The 11,448-nt window shown below is 36.8% G+C and overlaps 1 protein-coding gene across 2 annotated transcripts in view; it reads right to left on the bottom strand.

The window, feature by feature from the left end:
• Positions 1 to 364: 364 nt before the first annotated feature.
• LOC103149387 (retinal guanylyl cyclase 2-like) overlaps positions 365 to 11,448 on the bottom strand; it is an 18,079-nt gene continuing 6,995 nt past the window's right edge. For both annotated transcript variants that reach the window (XM_016679871.1, XM_007568513.2), the window contains exons 11-25: positions 10,782 to 10,866; positions 10,294 to 10,410; positions 9,649 to 9,732; positions 8,466 to 8,642; positions 7,067 to 7,220; positions 5,528 to 5,671; positions 5,266 to 5,414; positions 4,543 to 4,706; positions 4,037 to 4,160; positions 3,899 to 3,967; positions 3,564 to 3,738; positions 2,744 to 2,842; positions 983 to 1,068; positions 777 to 862; positions 365 to 509 (exon numbers count right to left, since the gene is read on the bottom strand). In XM_016679871.1, coding sequence (XP_016535357.1) covers positions 422 to 509; positions 777 to 862; positions 983 to 1,068; positions 2,744 to 2,842; positions 3,564 to 3,738; positions 3,899 to 3,967; positions 4,037 to 4,160; positions 4,543 to 4,706; positions 5,266 to 5,414; positions 5,528 to 5,671; positions 7,067 to 7,220; positions 8,466 to 8,642; positions 9,649 to 9,732; positions 10,294 to 10,410; positions 10,782 to 10,866 — 1,801 coding nt within the window. In that variant the 3' untranslated portion in view covers positions 365 to 421. The remainder of the gene's footprint in view (positions 510 to 776; positions 863 to 982; positions 1,069 to 2,743; positions 2,843 to 3,563; positions 3,739 to 3,898; positions 3,968 to 4,036; positions 4,161 to 4,542; positions 4,707 to 5,265; positions 5,415 to 5,527; positions 5,672 to 7,066; positions 7,221 to 8,465; positions 8,643 to 9,648; positions 9,733 to 10,293; positions 10,411 to 10,781; positions 10,867 to 11,448) is intronic.

Below are 11,448 nucleotides of genomic sequence, written 5' to 3'. Positions count from 1 at the left end.
ATAATTGAAGCTGCGCATTGACTCTAGTTCGCTCCTCTTTAAGTCCAAAGATAATAACTTCAGTTTTGTTTCTGTTCAGCTGGAGAAAGTTCATGAGAAAGCTGGAGAAATTCATGTAAAGCACTTTGAATTGCCTTGTTGCTGAAAATGTGCAATATAAATAAAATTACCTTACCTTACCATTTACAACAAGACATTTTCCCATATTATAAGTGAAATAATGTGGAAATTGAACTAGTAATTTTTTTCCGATAAATGTTAAAGAGTTATTGAAAAAAAACAAACTCCTATTTCTTTCAGAAAAGTTACTTTTAAGTTAGTTTTGTCTTATTTCAAGATATTTTCACTGGAAATCAGACCAAAAATATCTGGTAAGATTTTGTGTTTTTGCAGACAGTTACATAAAACAAAACTTTGCTGTCTATTTTTTAATTTTGTTCTGTCGGTCGAGAAACTTTTGTCGTCTTTCGACAGGAATCTCATCGAGGCTTATGCCGTGATTACTGGCCCTGGGAAGAACAAAGAAACAGGTCAGATGTTCAACCACAATTACTTGGATTTTTACATTTGTTTTCATTAAAATTGTAATAATTACCAATAGCATTCTTAATAATATTGCCTAATAACTAATGATAATAAGTATAATAAGTCAGTAAGAATCAATGTGATTAAAAAAAAATTATGTTCATGACTAAGATTAGAATGTATCAGTTTTTTTTTTTTTTTGTCAATTCAGCAAATACATAAAGACGGTTCCATATGTCGTGTGTTCTTACCCTCCAGCAAGATCGGGGGGAAGAGGAAGAGGTTTGTTGAAACCCTCTCGACCCATCAGCCAGTATGTGTCCTCTGTGCCCTTTACCTTCAAAACACAGGCGTGTACAAGGAAATCACTGCATTGCTGGGCAAACAGCAGACTTCTTCAAAAGAATGAATTAAATCCGACTTTTGTCACAGCAAATATCTAAGCAGGCGGGTATACCTGTGCCTTTCTGGTGTCTATGAGGTATCCCACTTTCAGACTGGTCAGAACCTTGACTGTACTGAGGCTGATATGGATCCTGTAAGCTGAAAAAACCCCACAAGTATAAAGCAAGTTGTGTTAAGCTTTATACTAGAAATGGTAGAGCTTGGTAAACTGGATTTTACTACAAATGGCAGAGGAGACAAAAGAAGGCAGGCTTAAGATTCAGAAACTGCCTCTGGCAGCAAAACAGGACAGACAGTCCAACAGAAAAAATTGTGACCTTGACAATCGGAAGCAAGACTAAACTGTCCCATAACAATGAGAAAGATAACAAGTGGTGAAGGTTTTCACAGAGTGGCGTAACAACAAAAATCTGCTTCTGAATGTGGACCAGTCTAAGCAACTGGTGATCGCCTTGAGGAGGAAACAATCACGTTAAACACACTCTTTGTCAATAAGTAGAGGGGCGTCTAGCACAGATATTCCTGGGAATTCATGTGACGAAGGATCTGTCCTGGTCTGCGTACAATCCTCTGGTTAAGATCTCTTTTTGAGGAGGGTGAGAAGGAGGTTGTGTCTGAAGTTGCATTTTCATTACTAATGTGAGCAAATCTTTGTCGAGGTTCTGCTAATGTAAAAAAAAACAACAACACAATTTTGCATTGGCGGCGTTTCCATTAAACAAGAAAAGAAATTATAATCACATGTGAATGAGCCATTGAGTCATTGAGAAACATAGCAGCAACGGATGGAAACAGTTATATGAGATATATTCATAATTCAAAAGAGCTATAGATTCAGCACTTTGGAATGACACACAACCTTTTTTGAACTGTGTGGTGCAGTGAGAGCTCTGGTGGAGCCAGCTGCCTGAAAAAACAAAAACAAACCATCACCCTACCACTTCCTGTCATTGTCTTCATCGTTTCTGTCAGTAGTAATGTACAGCTGTTGATTATGTGACTTGTGTGATGTGAGAAAGTGTTTCCATTGCAATTCTGCAAAATACATCTATTCTGATACGGAAACCCCCCCACCTCATCCTAGTGCAAAAACATTTGAGCACAAAACAGGAGTTTTTTTTGTTTTTTTTTTTTAAATTGGTGTTTCCATTAAACAGGTTTAATTTTGTAATTTAAATTTGCCCGGTTTTATGGCTAATGGAAACACAGCTTGAGAGCAGACTAAAATGCAGATGGAAGAGGTTTTCTGGAAGTTTCTTTCCAACCACCACAATACAGAAATAGATTTATTAATTAAACTGCACTGACATTACTTTAAATATGTTTTTTGTGAGCTGAGAAACTGAAATTCAGGTCTGCATTGTGACTTTGAGGTAATGCTAAATCTTGAATCTGAATTGGGATAATCTGCAGAAATTTTGGTTAGAAATTAATATTTCTTTCTGTCAAGAAACGCATGTAGAAGAGATTGTAGGGTCCACATTGTCATTAATGAGTGGAGAACTGATCAAATACAGTGTGTCATTTTGCTGTAATGTAAAAACATTACAGCAAAATGACTACTGAAAAATAGATCAATAGGATAGAGCTAATAATTGATTCGTGTACAGGAATTCATGCAGTTCGTCATATTGAAGAAATCTGTAAATCAAACAAAACAAAATCTACATCTTTATTTCCTTGTTTGGGGAACATTAACAACAAAGTCTTATTGTATTGTAAGTGATCAGGAAAGGAGAGATAATATAATTATCAAATTTTTTAGATTGTTTTTTGAGCCGTTCCATGGAACCATGGTATGTTCCATACTTACGCAGGCCGCTGGCTTCCATGTGGGAGGCTGTGGTCACCGTGTCTCCAAACAGACAGTACCTGGGCATGGTCAGTCCCACCACACCTGCAACCACCGGTCCTGAACACACCCAACATGAGAGACGCTTCTTGAGAAATACTTCATTCTTGTTTTTGGGTACACCATTATGGTCTCTCACATACAGTCTCTTATAGCATGAAGGAAAGGTTTGAGAATTTAAAGCTTGATTATTACAGGATGGCTTTAAAGGGACAGTATTATGTATTTTTCAGGCACTTGGTCCCATTTTATAGCACAGTCAAGTAACCATGTAAAAAGTAAAATGAATTTAACTTTGCAATTTAATGCATTGAAAATGGGTCTCTGTCTCTTTAAAAACTCCTTCTCTTTCTGAAAGTCCGCCTTCAGGAAGTCATCATAACATGGCTCCTCTATTAAATCTGCAACAATGTTTTTACCAGGGTTACTTTGAGAAGTAGTTCATATAATGAACTCAGCTGATGACCAGGTGCTTGTCAATTGCTGCCGCTAGTCTGAAGGAGCTGAGTGTGGAGTCGTGGGGGAAGGGCTGCTCTATGAGGGGGAGCTTGGAAATGGCAGCTCAGGGGAAGAGTTTCAAAGGTTGCGCTAGGTTAAATGGTTGCCATGGAGGTTACAGGATTTCTCAAATATGCATCAAAGAATCAAAGTAACACTCCAGGTATGTTTTTGATGAAGCAATAACTTTATAACATGATGTAAAGCTCAAAAAAGTCCATTTTAAATAGCACTGCCCCTTTAAATAAAAGTGGTTGTAACAGTTTAAAAGGTGATGCTGTACCTGAGTGCAGTCCAATGCGTATTTTCACTTTGATTTCTGGCATGTGTTTGATCTTAAATGCTCCTATTGAATGAAGGATGTCAAGCGACATGTTTGACACTTCAGCAGCGTGCCGATTCCCATTTCTGTTAGGAACCCCTGAAGCCACCATGTAAGCATCCCCAATAGTCTCTACCTGAACATAAACACATAATCACAGTTAGTTAGTTATTTAAGTTAATTAAAACAGTGCAGAAGAGCAATCCTCTTTGTCTTTTCAAAGGGAGATTTACTCTACCAAATCTTGTCTGGTGTGATGAGTGAATAGAAATAGATGCATAGCTGAAGGTGCTTACTTTGTAGACATCATGAGTAGCGATGATGGCATCAAACATGGTGTAAAGGTCATTAAGCAAGTCGACCACCTTCAAAAACACAATTTCAGTTAAACAGTCAAAATTGTCAAAACTAGTGGTTACTTCAGCCGTTTTCACCTCAATGGGTTCACTTAGAGCTGAGATGGTTGTAAATCCGACGATGTCGCTGAAGTACAGTGTGCAGTCTGAGTAGTGTTCAGGCTGGACAGGCTTCCCCTTCTTCAAGGCCTGAGCCACAGATCTGAAACATCCAGTGATACACGGCTTAACACATGTCAACATATGATAGGTACAGACACTACAAAGAAATCTCCTTTCATTGGAGTGGCATATGGAAAGACAAAAATATGAATGAAATATTGTAATTTCATTTCACAAGCATAAAGGAATAGATGGATAAAAAATAAATAAATAAATAAATAAATAAATAAAATACAGCTGAAAGATTATAAGCACAGATTTATTAATATCTTTAAAATGATATCGGCACTGATGGAAACATTTAACATCAATTTTAGTGGGGAGGCAAACGTCACTCAGGCAGGTCAGGTTCATTGTATGAAAGATCAGCATGTCAGTTTTATATGAGTGTGTATTAATATTTCTCATGAACCCAGTCTTACTTTGGTAAAAGCTGTCCAATTAACTTATCCGTTTTGGTCCTCTCAACCTCCAGCTCATCTGTTCGCTCCCTGATCAGATCCTCCAGGTTGGAGCTGTACTGCTCCAGCATCCGCAGCATGGAGTCAATGATGTTAGCCTTCTTCCCTCTGCTGATGCCCCGGAACTAAAAACAGAACAACCATAGACACTTACCGAAGGCTGCATATTGTCCCAGCTGTACATTTTTAAAGAGCTTTTTTATTGGGGCTATTTATAGCTGTATCTTGTCCATAAAATTTTTCTAAATGCTATTTATGTAAGTATTTTAGGAAATTATTTAATTGTTACTTCAGCCACAAAGGTTTTAGGAAACAAATAAGTTAAGACAAACGTTGAATGTTGTTAATTGTCTTCACTTCCTGAACACAGGGTTACAGAAAGAGCAGAAGTTTTTAAAGAGACAGAGGCCCAATTTCAAGGTGTTAAGCAAAGTAAACAAACTACAAAGTACAATTTATTTTAAGTCATATCTGGTATATATAGCACTTTTATAACGTAGTTACTGAAGTTAACGTAGTTACTTGAATGAGCTATAAAATGGCACTATGTGGCTGGGAAAACACATAACACTGCTCCTTTAAAATAAATCTAGAGACTATGAAGATTTTAGATACAATTAATTGAACTGAATGAAGACGATTATGTACTAAGATGTTCAGCTCCCCAAACAAGCATCCTCTTACCTGCTTAAAAATTTCATCAAAGTTGGGCCGCTTGCTTGGATCTTCGTTCCAACATTCATTCATCAGATTGAGACACTCAGCAGGAGCTTCATCCACTGAAACAAGAGGCCTGCAGAGAGGAGGGGGCTTCTTCAGACGCTCCACAATCTCTGATCGTTCCACAGGCAGAGAGAGAGAAGGTGGGATGATTAGACACACAAATGGTTGCTGGGACTGAGGTTTGTCAGACCAACAAGTTTGTAGACAGGATAAGCATTCTTACCCTGAGCAGGCATGTCCATCATGGCGTAGGGAAGTGTCCGTGAGATCACTTCCTGTATGATGATGGAAAAACTAAAGACATCTCCTGCAAAAGAACCGGCTTGTTCTGAGTTCCTCAGAAGTTCAGGAGCTGTCCACAGAAGATCTAAGAAGAAATATATATATATACATATATTTTTAAAAAAAAAGCTTGGCTAACATCATATTTACACACTTTGCTGTGAACAGCAGTAAGATGTTAGACTGGCAATCAGCTTCTTAAACCACTTCTCAAAAACTGAGAAGAAAATTATGAAAATACAAGCAAAGGGCCAACTACATGATGAGGATGCCAGATGTTATCATCCTTTCTTCCTGTCAGTCAATCCAGTGGCTTTGTCAGTGACTGACCAATCAGCGATCACAACTTGCTCTAAAGTAAACAGCCCTTACTTGGAGGAACTGAACGTCCAACAGAAATTAAAAAAGTAAAGTCAGTGAATTCTATGTGTTAATCTGCTAACTAATTGACTTCTGACCCCAGCTGAAGGTTTGAAGATGGTCTTAGCACTCTTAGTATTTTCTTGACTACAACATGTTCTACTGGTCTGGTTTGACAACCAGAGTATACTATAGGTGACCCTAAAATTAATTCCAAATGTTTTCACAATAATTTTTCTTTTATTCATTTTTTCACCATTTTGTGTAGTTTAATCTCAATACGATTCACTTTGAATCATCTAGTTTATATTAGTTCATATTAAAGAGCTGGTAATCAAAATAATAATAATAAAAAAATTAGTTACATTTCTTATCTTCAGTTCACTGTAATCCAAATGAATTTGTAAGGCTAGTAGTGCAAGATTGTAAATAATAAAAACAAATCCAATAAGGCCACAATTTTTGTATTTTTTATTTTTAACAGAACTTCACATTTTCTCTTCTTTAATAAACTATTTGGCACATTCCCAGTCTGCCACGTCAGGATCCCGTCACTGTTAGTTAAGACCCAAAAACAGCAAGAAAGACCCGACAAAAGAGCAGCTTCCACACCAACACCATGACACAGTGACGCCTCAGAAAACACTAATAAAGCAGCAATATAATGAAAAAAACACTTTGTTCTTGTATTCATTATAACTACATTCATGTTCATATTTGATGAGACTGTGGAACGTTAACTTTTACTTTGGTATTTTTGCAGCTCTTTTACTAGAAATATTTTGCTTTTGTTTTTTTGATTTTGCAAATCTACAGTCAGAATTACAACACCATGTTTGCTCGATTATATTCCACTTTCTGAGGTGTGATATATGTGCTAGTGGGTGTGTGTGTGCAAGGTTTGTAAACTCTGACTTTCAACCACTTACAAGAACCATTTAAAAAAATCATCCTAATGGGAGTAAACACACAAAATAAAGAAATATACATACATATATATAACATTGAAATGGTTGTGAAAAAAGGACATCACTCCCATTTTGTTTATGCATAGTTAAGTAACTGGTACAATTGTCAAATTTTTAGCAGGTAGAGTGTAATTCTGGTAATTCTGTTTTACCTTGTGGATCGTCAGACAGACTGACACCTTGAGACTGAAGGATCATGGGTAGGCCATAGTCTGTGATTTTCAACACAAATCGACCGTCCACTAAGCAATTAGTGGACTTGAGGCGACTGTGAGTCAACCCTCGCAGATGAAGATACTTCATTCCCTGGAACATGAAGACAGCAACCTGGTCACACAGAGCTAGATAATCTGTCGGTTTCAGAGAACGAATGCAAAATAGCCGACTCGCTTAAAAGGTGATTGAAATTAATAACTAAACAAACAAGAAGTTTGGTTCTTAGTTTTGATAGAGAGGGAAAGATACAAATTCTATTTATCAATCTATGCACAGTTAAGAAGTTTACATACACTGAGTAAAAAGGAATTACTTATATTTGATAAATGCCACAATAATGAGAGAAACAATATGTCAAACATTTATTTATTAATGTCTTCAGAAGTTTCCATTTATTTTCTTAGGATTTGGCAGCATTACAATAAACTGAATGGATGAAGCAGCAGACTGCTGTTATGGTCTTTGTGTATTTGGCTTTTGGATTTTATCTTGCAAGTTCCTTGCTTATTTGGTTTCTTCATTTTTAACTTTCATTTGTGCCTTTTGACTTAGATTCTTTAGATTATTGTTTTACTCTTGGTTAATTTAAGGACTTGCATTGGAAAACATTTCCAGAATGAAATATCATATTGAAAACATGTTCAAGCCATTTCCCTATCCTGTTCACTAATAAGATGTCGGGACTTTTTATTTTGATTAGACTGTCCTTGTCTGTGTTCCCATTGACCATACAATTGTGCAGTTTGACATGTTGACTATAAATTTGGTTTATGTTAGCTTAGCAATTCTGAGTTTGTTGAATAAAAAGTTTAGATGCTGGGATGATAAAATTGGTTTATCTCGAAAACTGCAATGTGAACACTTTCTTCGTGTCACATGGGTCACATGATTAACAACCGGATGTTGCTGCTGGCGCAAACCGTTAAGAAGATGACAGAAAATGGTAGTAGGATGGTGGCGCGGCATGTTTTTAATGACTTATTCATGTGTGATTTTAATTGGGTTTCTTATTTAATTGTGAATTTTTTTTTGGTGGAATATTGAGAAAGTTTTGTGCACATTTGGAACGGGAACACAGCTGGTCACATGAATACTTGCATTTGAGGAGCGGGACAATTATTTTGAGCAAGTGACTCCAAGACCAGGTGTTACAGTTTGCACTCATTGTTAGGAGAAAATCACGGCCTGTTGAACAAATACTGAGACTGATATGAGAAATGCATCAAAGCGCCTGAAAAAAAAAAGTAACTTTAAGCTTGGACACAACTTTTGATTCGATTCAGTGGGAAGTTGTGTCAGAAGATTTAAGGTGTATTGAAGTGATCTGAGGAGAACCTTAATGAGGTCCATGAGCAGCGATGACTTGAACATCCAGTCCAGCCTGACGTCGCTGTCGGCCAGCAGGTCTGCCAGGCTGCCCCGAGGACAGTGCTCCACCACCAGGGCCAGGATCCCTGAATCCACAAACAAACCCAGGTACAGATTCAGGTTCTCATGGCGCATCTCCCTCAGCTGGAAACAAACACAGACAGAGCAATGTTGAAACAGTCAACATACTTTCAATAACTGAAATGTAATGAAATGAAATAAGTTGATGAGTACTTTGCTGGGAACAACAACTATTTTTGACTTGTCCGCTTATCAGAGAGTCCAGCTGAGAGTCACTGATATGAGTATCAGTAACTCTCTGCTGATACTCTCAGCTCCAGTAGCATTCATAAGGTTGAAGATTTAGTTTGACAAAGTCGGTCCTCTGATTGTTTTGTTGTCAAGCAAATTTATTGAGGAATCAGACATGAAAATTGAAACATCAGCAATACAAATGTGTCCTCTTTTTGTATGTGAACATAAAACAAAAAGACAATACAAAAACAAAACAGAAGTGACATAAATAAACAGGGACATTCTCAAGACCCACCCACCGCCCCTTTCCCTAGGCCTTACATTTTATCACACCGAGAATCAAATCAATCCTCTTCAAATAGAGTTATCAATATATTGTCGAAGGGATTGCCAAGTTCTATTGAATCGCTTTAACTTATTTGCGAATGAGAGCCGAATTCTTTCCAGATGAGAGAGCCTTACCAGTTCCTCCAGCCACAATTTAACCGATGGAACCTCTGATTTTTTTCCCAGGACATCAACACTAGCTTTTTTCCTATGATAAAGGCATAAGATAATAATTGTTGTTGGTATTTATTAAATTGCGAAAGCTGAACAGAAGCTCCGAGTACAATCCTCTGATTGTTTTTAAACTGCTTATACCTGACTGATACATTTCAATTAGACTTAACTTGTATGTTAAGCTCTTTATTTTGCTCTGTGTTAAAGTAGTCAGGCCATGTCAGTAGGAACTCAGCTTTGGATGATCTTCAGGCATTTGGATTGTGTGTGCATGTGTGTGAGTGCGTGAGTGCATGTGTGTGTGTGTGTGTGTGTGTAGGTTTGTTTATTAGCTATTTGTCAGTCTTATCCATCTGCTGTGTGATCGGTGTGTGATGTTTTTATATGATATTACCTGACTGAACAGATTCTGGGTATTCTGGTTGACAGGTGTTGCCGTCTTTCCAGCAGGAATCTTCTTCAGCCAAACCCAGTCTCCCTGGAAACGAACCAACCATTTAAAGGAGAATTAGCATGACAGCTAGCACAAACACCCGCTTCATACAGCTTTTTAAAAATCATATTTTGAGTGAGGATTTACCCTTATTTATCTAATTAGTTTATCTCAATACAAAGCTTATTGGCACAGATAATAATTTGTAATACAGTAAATGCAAATAACTAAAGTATTCTTTTTAATTTATGAATTAGTTTCCAGGTAGATCAGAATATTCAGGAATATTAAAGTAACATTACCCCAGGTTGTTACTGTAAAACTGTAAATAGTTGTTCTTAATAACTCACATGATATATATATATATATATATATATATATATATATATATATATATATATATATATATTTTTTTTTTTTTTTTTTTTTTTTTTTTTTTTCTTTCAAGTATAGTTAAAACTGTCACTATCTGATGACAGTAGAATATGAGACAGATGTGATACTGCAGCTTTCAGGGTTTTTACACACCGTCACCACTGAGCGTACACACACCCACACACACACACACACACACACACACACACACACACACACACACACACAAACCTCCAATATCCCAATGTTGGAACTCTCCGGTGACGTCAGGATGTAACTTCTTGCTATCGAGCGGAGTGGAGTTTTTATTTCCAAAAGACTCCTCATGATGGATTCATCATTTAATTTCTGGAAGGGAAAAAAAAGCATTTAACTTGTAAAGATTAAAACAAGAAAGTTTATTCATCCGTCCATTCTAAAACACAATCAAAGAGGAACACGTTGTTTTAACATGCTGTCCTGTCTGAAGACTCTGGAATATGTAATGCCAACACAACACAACACAACACAACACAACACAACACAACACAACACAAAACTCCGGTCATAGACAACTCTTGTAATAAAACATATTGACAGACAATTTGGGAACATAAAGTTACAGGAAAGTTTGCAACATGTAGGCCATTTCATTCAAACTTTTAGTCAAAAAAAGCAAAGACATGCAGTCAGTGACTTTCCAACAATGTTCCAATCAGAACAGATGAAACTTTTCCCACCTTCTTACTAACTTGAGTGTCGATGAACACAATGTCATCCAGGGTCAGGATTAATTTGGTGACGTTTGGTGTTCTCTTGTACTTCCTGTTTCACACAAAGGATTAAAGGCATCATTTTTTCTGATCTGATTTGCTAGTTTTTTATATTCTCTTTAAAGAGCTAATTCATAATATGTTTTCTAATGATAGTTTGACAATATGGGAAAAAAAAAGTTTTTGAGATTTTTGTAGATTGGGGTAGATTTTTCCCTTTCATTTCATGTTTAGTGTTTGCACTCTGACCTGCACTGCCAGCTGTGGGATCATGTACAGACTGGAGTGTGATTTTCCAGAACCATGAGTTGATTGGAGTTCCACAACTCTAATCAACTCAATTGGAGTTGATTGGAGAAGTATTATGATCAGTGGACACAGCGCAATTTAGAGCTTCAATGAAAAACTCTGTGAATACTTCTGAAAATATGTTTCTTGGTTTTCTATTTTTAATAAATTTGCACACACACACAAAAACCCATTCCATATTTTTGTAGTGGGGTATTTGTGTGTGGAATTTTGAAGAAAGAAATTAATTTAATACAATTTAATAAGACTGTAACATAAATGAAAAATGAAGATGGATGGATGGATGGATGGATGGATGGATGGATGGATGGATGGATGGATGGAT

The sequence above is a fragment of the Poecilia formosa genome, unplaced genomic scaffold (assembly GCF_000485575.1).
Source record: "Poecilia formosa unplaced genomic scaffold, Poecilia_formosa-5.1.2 Scaffold224, whole genome shotgun sequence".
In the NCBI taxonomy this organism is placed as follows: domain Eukaryota; kingdom Metazoa; phylum Chordata; class Actinopteri; order Cyprinodontiformes; family Poeciliidae; genus Poecilia; species Poecilia formosa.
This window is presented reverse-complemented; position numbering and strand designations above follow the sequence as displayed.